General features: G+C 37.6%; 1 protein-coding gene across 10 annotated transcripts in view; it reads left to right on the plus strand.

Moving 5' to 3' along the window:
• atp2b2 (ATPase plasma membrane Ca2+ transporting 2) overlaps positions 1-18,106 on the plus strand; it is a 134,991-nt gene extending 116,885 nt beyond the window's left edge. For 6 of the 10 annotated variants that reach the window (XM_041980139.1, XM_041980138.1, XM_041980135.1 and 3 more), the window contains 10 exons: positions 508-742; positions 7,727-7,906; positions 8,035-8,122; positions 8,277-8,383; positions 9,910-10,101; positions 10,376-10,589; positions 10,674-10,885; positions 10,981-11,088; positions 11,214-11,396; positions 15,980-18,106. In XM_041980139.1, coding sequence (XP_041836073.1) covers positions 508-742; positions 7,727-7,906; positions 8,035-8,122; positions 8,277-8,383; positions 9,910-10,101; positions 10,376-10,589; positions 10,674-10,885; positions 10,981-11,088; positions 11,214-11,396; positions 15,980-16,291 — 1,831 coding nt within the window. In that variant the 3' untranslated portion in view covers positions 16,292-18,106. Of the gene's footprint in view, positions 1-507; positions 743-7,726; positions 7,907-8,034; positions 8,123-8,276; positions 8,384-9,909; positions 10,102-10,375; positions 10,590-10,673; positions 10,886-10,980; positions 11,089-11,213; positions 11,397-12,592; positions 12,783-13,093; positions 13,144-15,979 lie in introns of all 10 variants that reach the window. The other 4 variants (XM_041980141.1, XM_041980144.1, XM_041980142.1 and 1 more) reach the window with 3 other exon arrangements.
• The last annotated feature ends 554 nt before the right edge of the window (positions 18,107-18,660 follow it).

Consider the following 18,660-nt stretch of genomic DNA (forward strand, 5'->3'; position numbering starts at 1 on the left):
ACTGTAGCAGTTGAAAGCAAAAGCAGGACAGAGAGATCAATTTACCAACTTACAAGGTTGTATATGCTAAATTCATCTGTGGCTGGAAAAGAATCAGACTTACTGGTCGAACTTGTGAAAGCAGATTTCCTTAAAATACATACTGTAGACCCCCTGTCCTCTCTGGTATTTTTGATGGGATGTTAAGTCCCCGCATAACATGAATTGAAATTTTGTTGTAGTTTTTGGGTAAGACAAGAAGACTTATTTTTGTTCATGTGATTGAACATGTTGTGTTATTACAGTCCTGAACAGAATATATCGGATCCCCAGTCATTGCATTGGTGACTGATTTTTCTCATGAAATGTTTTGTAAGATACAAAACATCCAATGGACTTGGCAATAAAGTTAAAAACTTAATATTAATAGATGGGAAATAAACTATTTAACTTTTTTTTAAAATTGTTTTTGTATAGAAGTCTTTAAAAACTGTAAAACACTGAATGCCTACTGAACCTTTTTTGCAGATGCAGCCACATACTGAATGAAGTGGGTGAGTCAAGGGTATTCCGTCCACGAGACAAGGACGAGATGGTGAAGAAGGTGATTGAGCCCATGGCTTGTGATGGTCTGAGGACCATCTGTGTGGGGTACCGTGACTTTCCCAGTAATCCTGAGCCCAACTGGGATGATGAGAACAACATCCTCAATGACCTCACAGCCATCTGTGTTGTTGGAATAGAGGATCCTGTGAGACCAGAGGTAAGACAATGTGAGATATGTTGAGCAGAATGGATAGTGGCGGAAAAAGTCTCTCCAGTCAGTTGTTAGCAGCCTTGTCACTGGTGTACCCTCATAGCCACCTTTTCTGAAGGTGTAAGGTGTTTATGCGGTGTATAAGGTATAAGATAATATTTCTTAAAGGTGACATAAAATGCACTTTATTCCCATTCTAAAACTGTTTTCCCAGGTTCCAATGAAATTTTGGAGTCATTAGCCCTTAGTTTGAGTACAGTAGCTTCTGTCTGACCCTGCTGAAACGGGCCTCTAGAGAGCTGTCTGTTTCGGGAGGCGGAGAAAGAGAGGAGGGATGATCAGCTGTTTTCTCCACCCATTACCCCATTCTGTCTTCCTGGAGGTGGAGATTTGATAAGTTGATTGACACAGCTTTGTGCTTCAATGGTAACAGTTGTGTACAGCAAACAATCACAGACAGGAATCGTATCTTTCCGAACAGGATTTAGACCCCCAGAATTCGGTCCTGAAGAAGCATGAAGGCTTCATGAGAACATTGGTGAAAGATTTGTCTGACATTTACCAATGGATTTGTGTTTGCTTTTAGCCCTCACATAAAACCTGTTGCAGGGTCCCAGTGTAGCTTATATGCTATGATTGCGTATATTATTGGTTATTAAAAGCTTTCTTCTTTTTGCAGTTTAATACACTAAACAGTTACCTTGTGAAACCGATCTTCCTTTGCAATTATCTGGAGAGTCCTGTGTTGAACTAGTTCAGAGTGATAAAACAGCCTGGATCAAAGCCTTTGTTACAGATCAGCAGTTTATTTTACCAGCTTTTTTATGAACACGACTCTGGAATATAAAGTTAGTCCAGACAGCTCGTATTTTTCTCTGAAACTGGGAGTTTATGGAGGGATACAGTCAGTTCACTACAGGCAACAGAGCATTTCATGGTTGAGACTGGCTTTCTTGTCATCGTTTTCTGCTGCTTGAAGCTGGGCGGGCCCCAGAAAATCATATCCAGAGATGGGTGGGCTTAAAGACCAGCAACAAATCAACAAATCAACAAATCAACAGATGAACAAATCACAAATTTTGGGTGTTAGCAGTTGGGGGGCACTGAGAGCAATATTTTAAAAAGAGGGACATTAGGTTGTTCTCCATGTTGTCCATGTTGTCCATGTTGGCAATGCATTAATTTTGATGACTGACATCTCTAAATCTATTATTAGATAATGATATTATTGATGTTGATGTTATTAGACTAGAATTGGTGTTTCTAATTCATCTTAGAAACACCGTTGAGGATCCAGAAGGAAGTAAACCCAAAGTTAGTATATTATAGCAGGAGGCCACACACTAGCACACACTCACACTCTAGGTGGCAATGCTTGATAGAGGCTGTTAGCTGAAATTTTAAAGTCATTTTTCTAAGCTACATGTTAAGATTGGTGGTTCTTAGCATGTACATTGTCTGTGCTATGGTAAGGCTATGGTACCTCAGCGCACTCGCCCTGGTTCAACTCATTGTTTTAAGCTGCATTTTCTTTATTGCTTAATGAGGGTTCCCAGACGCACAACATAATTTTAAAAACATACTGCAATTTGTTGGATTTGATGGCCCATTATTATGGACTTTTCTTCATTCTGCAATGAAGAACCGACAGAAAACCATCAAACAAAGAGATCAGAATAACTTAGTGTGTAACAACATCACTGCTTTTTATTGGATGCTTTGTGATGCTGTTTAAAGTTTGATTCGCTTATTGCATATGTAATTTTTATTCACATGGTTTTCTTATTCACTGAAGGTTTTTTTGTGATGTAACTGAATCATCAGCATTAGGCCTGACATTCAGTGAAGACATTTAAACTATAATTACACTGTAGGCAAATCTGACTTTTTTTTGTCTATATATGACTTATATCTGAGCAGCACAAATCTGATTCAATTCAGATCCAGTCCACTTTCATTTTTGTTCCCACATCAGATCCATATATGCTGTTTTTAAAAGTGATCTCAGTATGAATGACCATGTCACATTTCAGCCCGCTTTTATGTCACTGACATGGGCCGGATGTCACACTGGAGGGGGCGGGATGCAGCAAAATGTAAATAATGGACAAAACGATATTATATCATAATTTTATTGGCTGTGATTGCACAACAACTTCAAAATGGTTACACACGCTGACATGTGTAGCATCAATATTTACTTCTGTAAACACTGTGCTGCACATGACGTCACGTCTTATTCTGTGCATGTGGGTCACTTCAGGGTCATGCAGTGTTCACACTGGAGCCTGATGGAGGTCACATCTGAATTGTTATGTGAACAACCATGCAAAATAAATAAATAAATAAATAAAAGAAATCAGAGTTTAGGAAAAAATGAGCATTAAGACCTGAAATGTGAACATAATCTGAGCCTGCATATTAATAGTGGGGGGCAGTCGGGGACTGGATCAACAGCGGTTGAGAATCACTGCTGTGCAGTGATGCGATAGAAAGAGATCATCTGCCGTGAAGGCCTTGATGCTTGTAAGATTTGTTGCTTCATCAGCAGTAGCGTCACTAAATGATTATTGAGTCAAAAAACGTGGATTTAAAAAAAGGCTCATCTCTAATAGTCATCTACACATTCCAGGTATTAGCTGTTTAAGGTTTTAATACCAATAAAGTTCACTGATAATACTGTCAACATGTAGTTGTTGCTGACAAATGTATGTTTTGCATTAACGGCGTTGCATGTTGTGAAATATATAATAAAGAAGGATAGATAACATTTATATTTATGACAGTAGATACAGTAATAAATATATTGAGTCCTCAAAATTATTTGTAAAGTCCACAGTTGAAAGTTATGGAGAACAGCATCTTATTGCAAACTTAATGTCTTTCTTACTTACTTTACATTCAAAATAAGTATTTTTTAATCAGAATAAATTATCATGAAAAATCAAAAAAAGATAGATCCTGCTTTTTGGCATACCTAAGCCATTTCATAGCATTATCTGAGATTTCTATTTATTTATTTAACCTTTATTTAAACAGGAAAGTCCCATTGAGATTAAAAACCTCTTTTCCAAGAGAGTCCTGGCCAAGAGGCAGCAAAAATTCACATTTATCAGTAACCAAAAAGTTTTGTTTATCATATGATAATGACCACACTGGGTGTTTGCTTGGCTCCCTCCTCCCCTGTGCCTTGAGTTTCAGAAATATCCAGATATCTGTCCTTTCATCTTCTCTCATGCCAGGGCCACTGGCATCGTTAATCTTTGTAAAAGGGGTTAAAATATTATATCTACAGTATTTATAAGCTTCAAGATTCATCATAACAGGATGAACGGTAAGATAGATAGATAGATAGATAGATAGATAGATAGATAGATAGATAGATAGATAGATAGATAGATAGATAGATAGATAGATAGATGGTGGAGTCGTCTATAATGTTAATTGTTTGTCTAGATCGGGGTCTATAATGGAAGGGGTTATCTTTTCTATCTTAAAATCCACAGTCATGAGTGATATTGGGCCACAGCTGGGGGATGTTGAGGTGTGGGGTCCTTACATTGCTTTAACAAGAAGCTGATGTTTGCAGAATTCATATTTGGTAATAATATATTATTTCCCTTCATTTCTGATATATTTTTTTTAAAAGGTAGGTCCCAGTGTATTCCAAAATCCTTTATAGAATTCTGTTGGAAAACCATCTGGGCCTGGAGCCTGGATTATTGAACATGTACTGGATGAATTTAAATTTCTAAGCTGTTGCTCATCACAGAACTGCTAATTAATATGTAATCCAATCTGGAATATCACTGGTGAACTCTGAGAAGAGGGTGTACTTTCTGAGAGTAGGGTTGTGAGAGCGCCATGCATCTCAAAGTGTTTGACAGTATTAATAAACTGGAATTTAACCCTTCAAATCAGGTGTAAACCTAAAATTCTCCAGATTTAGTTACACACTGTTTCACAAACAGCAAAAGTTAGTCAACCTAATCTAACACCACAATATCATTCATTTTATACTCTAGCCTTTGCAATAATATTCTTTTTAAAGTACTGCTGGTGCTTATTTCTTTAGGTATTTGACTGTTTGAGCATTTTAATCTGATTAGACTTATTATTTTTTAATGTTTTCATATCTGACCCCAGAGTCACTGTTTAGACGATAAGAATATAAATAAGTTATGTATCACAAAGTGATTAGGCACAAATATTTTATGATGAATATTGCCAAAAATGAGTTGTATAATTGGGAGAAAGCAGTAACTGTTTACAGTAAGAAAGCTGACCTCTGATGACAGCTCCAGTGATGGTACAGGAAAGCAGGAAACTAACTACTGCATTATTCAACTTCTTCCTTTCATCTCTTTTCCACCCCTCCCTCCTCACTCCCTGACAGCATCTCTTCTACCTCACCCCTCTACCCTTTTCACCTCTCTTTGTGCTGTAAGCTCTAACTTCCACCCTTCTTTTGTTGCTCTTGTTCCAGTGCTTTCCTCAGCACCTTCCGTTATATTTCTCATTGTACCTCTTGCTTTCTGTCTGAGTTATGTAAGAATCTGAACACACTAAGAACAAAAAAATAAGTCAACAGAGAAACATAAACAATCTCTGGGAAAATCTGATCAAGTTTACAAGAAACCCCGGATGTATTACAGAAGTATATTGTGTTTTTTTTTTTTTTTACTTTTAAACATAGTTGAACAACAACAACAACAACAAAAAAAAATTGGCCAGAAATTGCCTGTTGAGCAATACTGGTTTTATGTATTAGTACATGCATAAGGTTTTTAATATAGACGTTTGCATAATTCCCTATTTCTTTTACCCTAATAATTACATGGTGTCTGTTATTTTAAATATCAGTTTTGAAAAGAAAAGCGCAGAATAGTGATGCACTAACTGGTTTCCTGCAAAGAAACACTAATCTAGCAAATTTCCCCTCTACTACAAAAGGTCACACACACTGATAAACATGTTTTTTGTTTCTTTATTAGTCTCTAATTTCTTTCTCTAGAATGTGATGTTCTTTTAATAACTGGCTGCTGTGTAGGGCTGTCCCAGAGAGACAGGAGAGAAGAGAGGAGGGGCTGAGAGAAAAACAGGGACTGAAAAAGAGACACAGACTGAGACGGATAAACATGTTAGAAACAAGATTCATGTCAGAGAGATGATGGAACACAGGAAGAGGAGGAAGATGGGTAAGGACAGAAATGGAGGAAAATGAGACTGTAACCAGATCCATATCAGAGACTCAAGAGGCTTGTTTTACAATCTAACCTCTAGACTCTTACCCTCTTCCTCTGTCAGGGCAGATTGTAATTTCAAGAAGCTTACAATTTTCTTCTTATGCATGACAAGCCTGTGAGAGCAGTGAAAATCCAAATAGAATGAGAGTTTATGAAAAAATGCCAGGAAAGACTAAAGCAAGTGGCAACTAAATCTTAATAATGAGGACCTATCAAGAAATGAGAAAGCAGATGGTAAAGAAATAACTAGCTGTACCTCTTTTAATATTGTAATTAGTGTATATACATTTTTCATTATAATTTCTCATTGGGGATTATTATTTATTTTGTATTTCATATAGTTAGATTACTTAATCAGTTCATAATACTTAAGAAGATGTTTAATTCTCAGGTTTAATGTGTGTACTATAGTATTTGCTAATAACATAATTATAAAATTTTGGCTTTTTTCTTTAAGATTTATTTCTTAGTAACCTGTCCTTTTTTAGAAGATAGAGACGCTGTATTTGGCTCCCTCTTCATGTCTTTTTCAGTCTTTTTTGTGGCAGCTTTATATAATAATCACTGCTTAATAAGTTTCAGAGAATATATTTTGATCTTTTCTATATGGGTTGTTGCAGGTTTTAGTATTTTCCTTTATTAGAGCTGTTTAATAAATGTTACATAAGTTGACAAATTCTTGTTTGTTAAACATCCAGCTCATTAAATACATGCATGTCTTATCAGCATTTCCTTCATGCTTACATGTGTGGTCAGATTGACTGGACTTTGTTAATGTACAGTACCTGTATACTTTAGGGTGGTGAATTACATCATATTCCATTCTAGACACGTGTTTGTGTGTATGTGTACAACTGTGTGTTTGCGCCCCCAAGTGTGCTTCCACGTGCTTGTGCAAGGTACACATATTCATGAGTGTCCATGTGTGAGAGTGATATCCATCTGTACCTGTATTCAAAACAGAGAAACACATAAAAAACGGTGCTGCATGTGTGTACAAATCGATGTAAGTTCTCATTACTTTATGTGGACACATTTGTTTATGTGTGGGTTTGCAGAGCAGATCGCCCACAGTGACATTTGCCAAGGAAGAAAAAATGTTTCTGAATTAATGTTGTGCTTTTACAAGCTGTTGTTAATACGGATCAGACTCCATGCATTAATATCTCACATTTAATTCACTAGATCACTGAAATTGTCTGAAGGAAGTATTAATATATATTTAGTTAATAGAAAGAAAATAAACAAACAAAATGCTGATCTATTAGAATATATATGATTTTCATCGGTGTCAGTATGCAAGTTACTTTAATCAGTATTTTAATATTACATATAGACCACATGACTGTACGTAGGTTACATCAAGTTCAACTTAACTTAGGCTATAATAGCTCATTGTTTTGGCTTTCCATCTTGCAGATTTGTTGTATTGCAGACACCTAATGTTAGTACTAAAGCTCTAAAAACCAGTTGCACACACATCTCCAAATGGCAGAGTCAACAATTCCTTCTTGAGGTGATGAAAAACAAAACAAGTGAGAAAACATACTAAAACCAATTTTTCAAAACCACGACTAGAAATAAAAGATGGGTATGTCTGAATGATTTATTACAAGGCAACTGCTGACAATTTTTTTTTTTTTTGCCAGACCCGTTTAGATGGTGATGAAAAATCAATATGTATTAAAGCATGTTTGAATAGAGGCTTAAATAATTGGTGTCTCTGTTCTAACTGTTAATTTAGGTGCCTGATGCCATTCAGAAGTGCCAGCGTGCAGGCATCACAGTGCGCATGGTGACAGGAGACAATATCAACACGGCCAGGGCCATAGCCGTTAAGTGTGGCATCATCCGTCCAGGAGAGGATTTCCTCTGCATTGATGGCAAAGAATTCAACAGGAGGATCCGCAATGAGAAAGGAGAGGTGCGAGAACTGCTGTCAGAGTAACTGAATCAGAGACAAGGACTTGATAAAAAAGAAAAACATACCTAAACTGAAACCACTAACTCTTCTATTCCCAAATGTTTGTGTGTGTGTGGGTGCGCGTTCAGGTCGAACAGGAGCGTATTGATAAGGTATGGCCTAAACTCAGAGTCCTGGCCAGATCATCCCCAACTGACAAACACACACTTGTCAAAGGTAAATTGGTTGCAGATTTTTTTTTCTTTTTATTTTACTCTGATTTACCAGGATTAATTTTAAAAACACATTTTTGTAACATTGTTATCAAAGTAAAACATGTTGGTCCACAAATGTGCTCCTCTGCATATGCTGCTGTGTGTGTTCTTGACAGGCATTATTGACAGCACTATGGCAGACCAGAGGCAGGTGGTGGCAGTGACAGGAGATGGCACCAATGATGGACCTGCTCTAAAGAAAGCAGATGTCGGGTTTGCCATGGTAAGCAAAACAGCTCTTCTCTTTTTATTTATTGTTTATTTAATCCTCTTTATTAATATTAGACTGATCTCAGTCAACAAATGAAGATGTCTTCGTTGCAGATTAGGAGCTCCCCCTAGTGAATAAATATGGTTACGCAGTTTACCTGCAGTCGCTTACTCTGTCTTTACTGAAGCAAATACTGGATTTTCTCATTTAGATAAATCAAAAGTTAGGCATTATTTTCTTCTCCCTACTGATTTTTGTTTATTTTACTGCAACCCTAACCCTTTTTTGACTACTGCAATCATGTGAACTTTACATTATCCTAACTTTTCCAACCTCTAATAGGTGTTTGTTTGTAGTATGTTTGAGGCTAACCATGTGAAACCACTACTTTGATTCTTGGGTCAGAGGGAATTTTGTTTTAGGAAAAACATAAAAGTGCATCTACATATGTTCTGCAGTGGAAAGGCATGGTCTCAGATGGTCTCATGGTGATATTTCCACCCAAATGAAAAGTTCTATGCGACTTTATTAAGTTAGGTACACATACAGATGTCCTTACTGGTATAGTCTTCCTGCAATTAATGTTGAATATAAACATTTCCAAATGGAGCCTTTGCTTTAAAAGGCATGCTTTTTGTTGTGCTGTAACATCACAAAATATATAAGACGTAGAACCTGAACCCTTATTATTATTCCACTCCAACAATCCTTAATAATTATCTTTACAAATAAGCGAGATCGCATGTCCAGAGTATGAATTTTTTAGGGGCTGTGTGCACAGCTAGAATTGAGAGATTCCTGTTATTGTACATATCTGGGAAAAGAATACAGTATGCAGCAAAAATGATCAATACAATTCCAAACTGTTTCCAAAAGAAGTTGTAATATTGTGCAAACCATTGCAGTCATATCTCTACTTAAAGTAGTAGAAAGATAGAATATTGAAGATTTAAACTTAGATTATTATTGATTTTAAAAAAAGAACCACTGTGCCAGAGTACAGCATATTGACATCACCCCCACCATTGTATTTCCATAATTATTACAGTTTTAGTTGTTTTTCTTCTTCTTCTTTTTCATAATGCTTTTTCCGTTTGGCAAAAACAAATTGGTGCATTACTGCCACCAACTGGTCTAGAGTGTGGGCCAGAATGTTGTTTACAATCCCATGTCTTCCACCCTCCCTCCTCATGTCACCACAGCCCTCCAGTTCTAACCCTAACAACCTGATAAAATTTCTTATAAGAACTGCTTTTCCATTTTTGCTTAATATAGGTTTTCAGCTGCTCCACAGACCAAAATCCAAATCAATGTATATTGTTTGTGGAAACATAAAGTTTCCACATTTGACATGGTGGTTTCATTCTGTTTTAACAAGTGGCTTAAATAGTCTATAATCTATTAATTGTGTTTATAATTATATGTAAACAACATCTCTTTTCTTCTCTTTTTTCTGTAATAATGATAATAATAATAAATAAATGGAAAAAATTAAAATTCAGTTCATGTCTGAATGCAGCTTGTCATTGCTGTTCTAGGGCATAGCTGGTACGGATGTGGCCAAGGAGGCGTCAGATATCATTCTTACTGATGACAACTTCAGCAGCATTGTGAAAGCAGTTATGTGGGGCCGAAACGTCTACGACAGTATATCCAAATTTCTTCAGTTCCAGCTTACTGTCAATGTTGTAGCTGTCATAGTGGCTTTCACTGGAGCCTGCATCACACAGGTAAGAGGGATTTAAAAAGATGGATTAACACTATTTGTAGTAATAGTATTACTTGCATTAATCTTAGACACACACATTATAGAATCCCGCTAGCTGGCTTATAAAAAACATAGCAGCTAGCTAATCTAAAGTTCAAAAGCAGATGAGAGCAGTTCACTAAAAATATGGTGAAACTGTAGTGAATGTTGTATGTAAGCTAATACTGTACAGCTATGTGAAAATTTCTCCAGCAGCTAGTGTCTGTCCCTACATAGTTTCTGTTTCATTTCCCCAGGACTCACCGCTAAAAGCAGTGCAGATGTTGTGGGTGAATCTGATCATGGATACCTTTGCGTCTCTGGCCCTGGCGACAGAACCTCCAACAGAGTCACTGCTGAAGAGGAAGCCGTATGGTCGCAATAAGCCTCTTATTTCCAGCACTATGACAAAGAACATCTTAGGACATGGAGTCTATCAGCTAATCATCATCTTCACACTTCTATTTGTTGGTGAGTACAGAATATTTGTGCTTTAGCAATGACACAGTACCAGTTTCGGAGTTAACAACACACTGCGTTCTCTGTTCTTTTTAGGTGAGCAAATATTTGACATTGACAGTGGCCGCAATGCTCCTCTTCACTCTCCTCCATCTGAGCACTACACCATCATCTTCAACACCTTCGTCATGATGCAGCTGTTTAATGAGATAAATGCCCGTAAAATACATGGAGAGAGGAATGTCTTTGATGGTATTTTCAGGAACCCTATCTTCTGTTCCATTGTTTTTGGAACATTTGCTGTACAGGTGAACAGCTGTTACTGATTAGTTTTATTGTTTATCAATAAAGGTGAAATTATTACTTTTGCTCCAAGTATACATTGCATGATTTCTTTGTGCAGATTGTGATTGTGCAGTTTGGAGGGAAGCCTTTCAGCTGTCAACCTCTGAACCTGGAAAAGTGGATGTGGTGTGTTTTCCTTGGGCTGGGAGAGCTTGTCTGGGGACAGGTAACAAAAGCATGTTGCTCTGTCTCTTCATTTGTTTTCCCTGACTTCCTTTTCTTTGTTTTATTCTATCTCTGAGTGGGACAATTTCCCATTTGACAGAGTGGTGTGTCTTCTCTTGGTCTTAGGTAATAGCCACTATACCAAACAGCAGGCTGCGCTTCCTGCGGAGGGCGGGACAATTAACTCAGAAAGACGAGTTACCCGAAGAGGATGTAAATGAAGAAAATGAGGAGATCGACCATGCAGAAAGGGAGCTGAGAAGGGGGCAAATCCTGTGGTTCAGAGGGCTCAACCGTATCCAGACTCAGGTGAGGGCATGTGTTAGACGTAGTTTAAATACCATCCCCATGTTCTTTTTCATTTTACACAAGACTGATTTAACCTAGAAGAAGAAAAAAGAAAATAATGCAGAGTTCTCAAGACTTTGATAGAAGTTACTCTGAAAGAACTCCTCATTACTTTTGAATCCTTTCATAAAATCGATTTATCAAATCAAAAAACACAAAAAAGGACAAAGATGTTACTTGGAGTGTCTGCTGTATTTTTTTATGTATGCATGTATTTTTTAAATTACAAATTTAATGGAAGATAAAGCTTATGCCTTAGAGAAATGCTAAACTGTGCTTTAGGATGTTTACGTGTGGAAGGTACAGTCATTTTATCTCAAGATGAGTAATTTAGGAACATGAAGATGCAGCTTTGCCTTGGTGGACAGCGGTGATCACTGTGGACCTGTGGACAGTCATTCCTCAAGGTTAAATACAACAGGATATAGTCCCTGCACTGTTGTTACTGTGATGAACTCTGCAGACCGGTATCACTGTGATATTTGAGACAGTTTTGGCTGTGTTGAGCCTGGTTTCATCTCACTGATGTGTCACTGACGGTTCTGGGTGAAGCTATCCCATAGCATGGTATGTTTGATGGATGCAGCCAAACATGGTAAAGCAAAATACAAAATTGACCAACCTGAATTTGAAATCTACAAATTTTTGTTAATAGAAAACGACAGTTTGTTACGTCTCTGTCTTTATTTCTATAACTCCAGCCAGTAATTCAGTCTGTAAGATTTATTTAGGCATTGCTGAGCTTGAAAGTGTACTTCTTCATATGCTGTTTTTACTGCTCGTGAGAGAGGAAATGAAATGTGAAGATATTTCATCTTTATTTGCCCCCTTTTTTAAAATTATATCTGAATCTTTGCAATTCTACTTTTTAAGATTTTTTTTTTAAATAAGGACACTAAACTATGTTCATGGCTGCAATAACAGAAAAAAACTTTTTTTCATTTTTTTGTTTGGGTGAACCAAGCCTTGTCAGATTTACCATTTTGTTGATGGGATACCACACCCTGACCTTTAGACGACCCCCCCCCCCCCCCTTCCATTTTGTCATGACTGAGACACTGTACTCCCTTTACCCAGCCAATCAACCCGTGTTGCCATTTGGTCTGTGTCACTCTGAGCAGCCATTTGTCCTCTCCTGTCCCGCTCTCCCCCCACAGATTGAAGTAGTCAACACCTTCAAGAGCGGCACCTCCTTTCAGGGGGCAGGGGCTCTGAGACGCCAGTCATCCACCACCAGCCAGACCCAGGATGTAACCAATGTTTCTAGTCCTAGTCACGTGTCCTTGTCCAATGCCCTTTCTTCTCCTACAAGCACTACTGCTGCTACTGCTCCCCCCACTACTGGCCGTGAGTCAGAACTCTGTCAGTCTGCTCGTCTGCTCTACTTGCTTCAGGGGTGCCATCCAAGTCATGAACAATCATTTAAATTAGTTAATTGAAAAAAAAAAAAAAAAAAAGAAGAAAACTACCATGACTGTTTCCACTTTGAGGCTGGCATCTCTGAAGTCTTGTCTTCTTTCTTTTGCTCTGTGCTTTTTTTCATTTTCTCTCTTCTTCTGTCTTTTGCTGTTCATTCTGGTTTCAAATTCATCTTGATATCTCCTCCCATGGTTGGGTGTACTGTCTTCTCATTGGTCAATGTGTGTTTGTTTCCCCAGAGTGCTAGGAGCGCAGGACTAAGGGTGATACCCACGGCGTGACATTTCAGGTTGTGAGTTTGTCTCCCTCTGCTCATCCCCCATACATCATCCCATCTTTCAGTCCTCTCATTTTTATGTCTTAGCGAACGTTAATGTGAACTAATTCCAGTCCACTCACAAAGAGACTGGGTGAACATTCAAGTATAAGTGGCAAATTTTGTCTTACTTTATATTTAAGTTTGCAATTAATGTGGCAAATCAGAATGACTTGAGACAAAAGTTATTTTACCAACATTTAAATGAAATTATATTATTTCATTAAGAACGCATCTGTACGATGTATGATTTTGTGGCTTAAAACACTTCCAGAATTTTGCTACCTTGCAACATTTCAGACACGTTTTAGTTCCTATGAAGAAAAACAGAAAGGAGAAACAAAATAATCCACAAGGAGGCGCTGTTTTAGTATCTCCACAACACTTTCATCTTCTTTCAAACTCTCATATGTACACACATAAACACCTGTCCTGTCTTGATGCAATCTTCATCTGCTTAATAAAAATCAAAACAAAGTGCATTATTTCAGATGTGTGGAGCTAAAATCTCTACAAGTTAGTGCTCTACCAATAATTCATTTAATCTTTTTACCTAATCCTGGCAGATTAGTTGACTGTCATGTTGCCATAATAACAGATTTTCTGCAGCAGCCCTGACAAATAGTTGACTCCCCCTACCCACTCCTTCCTAGCATTCCATCAGTGTTACTTGTCAGACATCCTGTCACACACACCCTCATCCAGGAAGGCTTCTCTTTTATATAGTGTGTCCACAACCCCATCCTACCATAGTTACTAAAGTAGCAGAACTACAGTATAAAATGTGCAATAAAATTATAATCTCATTTTTTAACCTTATACAACACAATTTCTAAAAGCATAATGCAACTTTTAAAAAAATATTTAAATCCTATAAATAATTAAAAATAGTACTCCCTGCATTGTCCATCATTTCTTTATATAAAGAGGCAGATTTCATGACATGATTTAGTGTTTTACTTGCAGACAACTTTGTAGGGTTTTTACTTGCATTAGTGAGTGTACTAATAAAGTAAGCTTGCTGTCTGTGATTTTAAAAGCTGTTCCTGAGCTCATGCATTGGATTCTACTGCAGGATTGTATCTGGTTTAGGCTAGTGCAGTTCTGCCTGAGGGGCCTGGAAATAGCATGTCATTCAACACTAATCTCCAGCCTTTACCACTTTGTGCAGAGAATTATCTTGAAACTCTTAATCTTTAAATTGTGTTATGTACTTTATGTGGTGAAATCCTCAAATTCCTTTCCAGTATGATCAGTGCTTCACCTGTTACCTTGAGACAAGCAGCCACCAAGAACAGAATCCTGGTAGACACATCATTATTACCCTCTATGGGCAAGTGGCTTTTATAAGGTTAAAGCTAAACCAGGCGTCCCAATATCCTGGTAATTATCTTTTTGTTGTTGCTGTTTATTACTTTAGTAATCTGTACGGTGAAAATCTAAAACATCTGCTGCAGCTTGCAAATGTAAAAGGCAACAGCTTTTTGTATCAACATAATTGATAATGTTTGACACATGCTTTCAAGCAGACATCCTCAAATTGTGATGAGCAGCTGTCACTATTATCTGGCACTTTATTTACTGAACATGACACCGTGATCTCTTGCAGGTCTAAAACATGCAAGATGATGTTGTTACTATCCAGTTAGAAAACGAGAAAAAGCACATTTTAAGCAATCCCCTCAAGACAAACGTGATGCCGACATGAACATTACTGATGCAGCCAAGATGACCCAATACACTTTCTTGTATTCCTATGTGCAAATCCCTCAGGCTACTGACATGATTTAGGCAATTGCAACACCATTCCATTATGTTTTGCTTAAAGAAATACAAGAACCTGTTTAGTTTAATTAAAGATCCACACAGCAGTTTGGGACTTATACTTGAGTGTTTACTGAGGTGTGCATGGAGTTGAGAACATGCTATAACCGTCAGACTGACGATAAAACTTACTTTCAACATCCACTTCCTTGTTTTGTGTCATCTGTTTGTTCATGAGTGTCTTTACCGACCTGTTGTCTCGTTGCATGTGATTTGTGTTTACTTTTGTCTTCATAATATTTCAACCTGCTGTGTTTGCTTGTTGTCTACATGCCACTGTGTTGTGCTGGTGGGAGTTTTACACTGAAATGCTTGCACTGAGCGAACATCATGCAGACTCTCTCCATTTTGGGACCATGCTTCACCCACCCTGTGCTATATTTACATGTTAGTGTGTCCCATCCAGAGTCTGTGTGGATATTGTCCCAGACAGTGCTCTGGTACCTCAAGAAGTTTTTAAACTGCCTGATTGGATCTCTCAGATCTAACCTCCTTCCTTCTTACTGACCTCGTCCACCAGATATCTTCAAACTTGCATGTGATATTCTCCTTTACTTTTTCTGTGAGCATTCCATTTATTAACGTGGCTTGTTTCTAGGTATACAGCACATTGGACTAAAGCGTATACTTACAACGAGCGTTTGTGTTGCTTTGGTTTTTCTTGAAATGTATGATTTTCTTGTGTTTTTTATGATTGTGTTCCTCACAGTTTTCCTTAGTGCACGCCAAAGTTGACTCGTGACCTGTAGTCATCTTGTGAAAGCAGAACACAGACTGAAGTTGCTTTCTCTCATGTTTTTCCCTCACTTTTTTCCTGCTCCTACACATCTATGTTCTCAAATTAGAGGACTATCTTCCTTTCTTTTACCCCGTCTTTCTTCAAATTCCCTCTCTTCTCTCATCCCAAGGTTCCCTCAGACCCTTTTATTTAATCTCTGACATCATCTCACACATTTTTTTCTTTCTCGTCTCCTTTTCACAACAGATCCGAGTTGTGAATGCATTCCGTAGCTCCCTCTATGAAGGCTTGGAAAAACCAGACTCCAGAACGTCAATCCACAACTTCATGACACACCCCGAGTTTAGGATAGAGGACTCCACACCCAACATCCCCCTCATTGATGACACAGACGATGATTCTGCCCGGAGGAGGAGGAAGTATTCCAGCCAGCCCTCGTCTCCTAACAAGAACAACAACGCCATTGACAGTGGGATCAATCTCACCATCGACATCAGTAAATCCGCCGCTTCCTCCAGCCCCGCCAGCCCTCTGCACAGCTTGGAGACCAGCCTCTAACCCCGATACTAATCTCAGCTCTAACCTCGCAGTTCAGTGGCACCTCGGCAAGTTCCTCCAGACTTTTACCGTTCCTGAAACCTTGTCTGCCCAAAATTTTACCCAGTTTTCACTTCAGTCCTTTTCCCTCACCCTGGAGCATAATTTACCATCAACACAGGGCCGGTCCTGTAAAAAAAGACAAAAAAAAAAAAAAAGAACAAAGCCCATCTCCATTTCGTGAGCCCATGAAGCTCTTGTCTCCTTTCAAATTGGAGCGATTATTAGTGTAATGGCAAGCATAAAATAAAAAACAAAACAACATACAATCAAAAAAGCGCAACAAAACCTACACAGCCATCCTGCTTTTGTGGTTGTATGTGTATGGTGCCAGCCATGGTGGTGTGTATGGCTATACGCTTGTACTGGTTAGCATGTACTGTATAAGCGATCGGCTGATGTATGAACTGTCTGCAGTGGCACCAGGAGGAGGACGATGAGGAGGGAGACTACTGACGAATATAAACCGCAAAACAGGACCGACTTTAAACTCCTTAAACTCCTTCCCTTCAACAATAACATTGTTAATACAGTAATAGTTTAAATTAAATTGAAAACTGTTATTATTCTGATTCTGATTATTATTGTTATTATTCTTATTGCTCCTGCATGAATGTACATTACCCAAGTTTTATTTAAAAGGGTTATAATTTTATTGGAGTTCTTTGGTTCTGATGGGCTGGGCCTCACAGTGGACTGCATATTTAAAGACAGTTTTTCTGAGTTCCTGGCCTGCAAAGGCCTCCTCTTTTGTGTGGCATGAACATGTTCCAGACTGTAAAAATTTATTTCATCCATAAACAGAAATGTGTATTGAGGTGGTAGGGCTCAACTTGCACAGTAGTTTTGCACCTGTTGAAAAAGAGGAAAGCAAAATAATAATAATTATAACGATAATAATAATAATGATAGCATTTATGGGATATATTCTATACATATAAATTCATAAAATTATATTTAGAGAGATTTTATCTTTGTTGGTTGGCATGTTGCCTTGTTCCTGCTTCAATGGCTCGAATTACTTTGACTTATTTATGTCTTAAAAAGAATGTAATTGTTTACAACCTTGTAGAGATAAACTTCCAGGTTTCTAAAAGGAGGCAGGTGAAGTTGGAGCTCAGAGTTCTGTGGTGTGTTATTACTGAAAAACCATGTGCTGGAATTTGCCTGCTATATTGTCAAATAATGTAGATATTTTTAGAGGATTAACATCAAAAAGAAACCAAAATATAATGGAATGAATAGTACATGTGGAATCTTAGTATTACTCTATATGATTGTTGGGATCAAGTAGGAGCAGCTTGCCTTTGGTTTTTCTAACGGAGGCCTCCTTTTTGTGGGCCTCCTGTTTTCCGACTACTTCTTGTTTTTGTTTTTTTTGTTTGTTTTTTAATTATATTCAGATATTGCTGTGCTTACACTCTGATCTGGGGTCAGAGCTTGAGTGAAAGGCTGATAACAGGACATTTTTATTCAACTTTCGTCCAAATTAACCTGCTTGTTCAAAGACTTGTTTTAAAGATATGCGTGACCATCGAAAGGCTACAATTGAGTCATATTGGAAACTTGCAAAGTTTTGGTTGGCTTACCCGCATGCAAGAAAATAAGACATTTTTTCATTAACACTTGGAATATATTATGCTGTTTATTTATTTTATTTTATTTATTTTTTTTGCTTCATTTCAATTTATTTTGTTTTTTCCTTTAACGAGAGAGAGAGAGAGAAAGAAAGAGAGAGTGCGCCCCACAACACTGGTGGAATTTTTAACATCCCCCCAAAAAAGGAAAAACTGAAAAAAAAAAAAAAAAAAACCAAAACAAAAAAACAAAATTACAATGAAATGGAATGTTGCTTTGACTCTTTTTCTATATATATCTATATATATATAAAAAACAGGATTTTCTGCACTATCTGGTTATGAATGAAAACTTCTGTGGTGTAACTCTAGATGTGCTTTTGTGTGTTTTAACCAAGCTTGTCTTCCTGCCGTCACAGAATATACAGTACTCTAGCATCTCAACTGTACTCACTAGTTGTAAACTATTTATTGTGCTTTGACCAATCAGACATTACCAGAGAGAAGTTACAAACAGAAGGCACATTTACCCGTCTTGCACTCAGAAGGCAAGGCCACCTAACTAGCCTCTACTATTCTTATTTCTAATACTAATCAAAGTCAGTGGCAAGCATGATGTGATAGACTCATTATGCAACTTGAAAAGAAAATCCAGATTTTTCTACTGTAAAAAATCCTATACAATAGAGAATATAAACAATCATTTCTCCAAGCAGTTCTGTTTTTTTTTTTCTTTTTCTTTTTTATATCTTC

Source organism: Melanotaenia boesemani, chromosome 3 (assembly GCF_017639745.1).
Source record: "Melanotaenia boesemani isolate fMelBoe1 chromosome 3, fMelBoe1.pri, whole genome shotgun sequence".
NCBI classification, from domain to species: Eukaryota; Metazoa; Chordata; class Actinopteri; order Atheriniformes; family Melanotaeniidae; genus Melanotaenia; species Melanotaenia boesemani.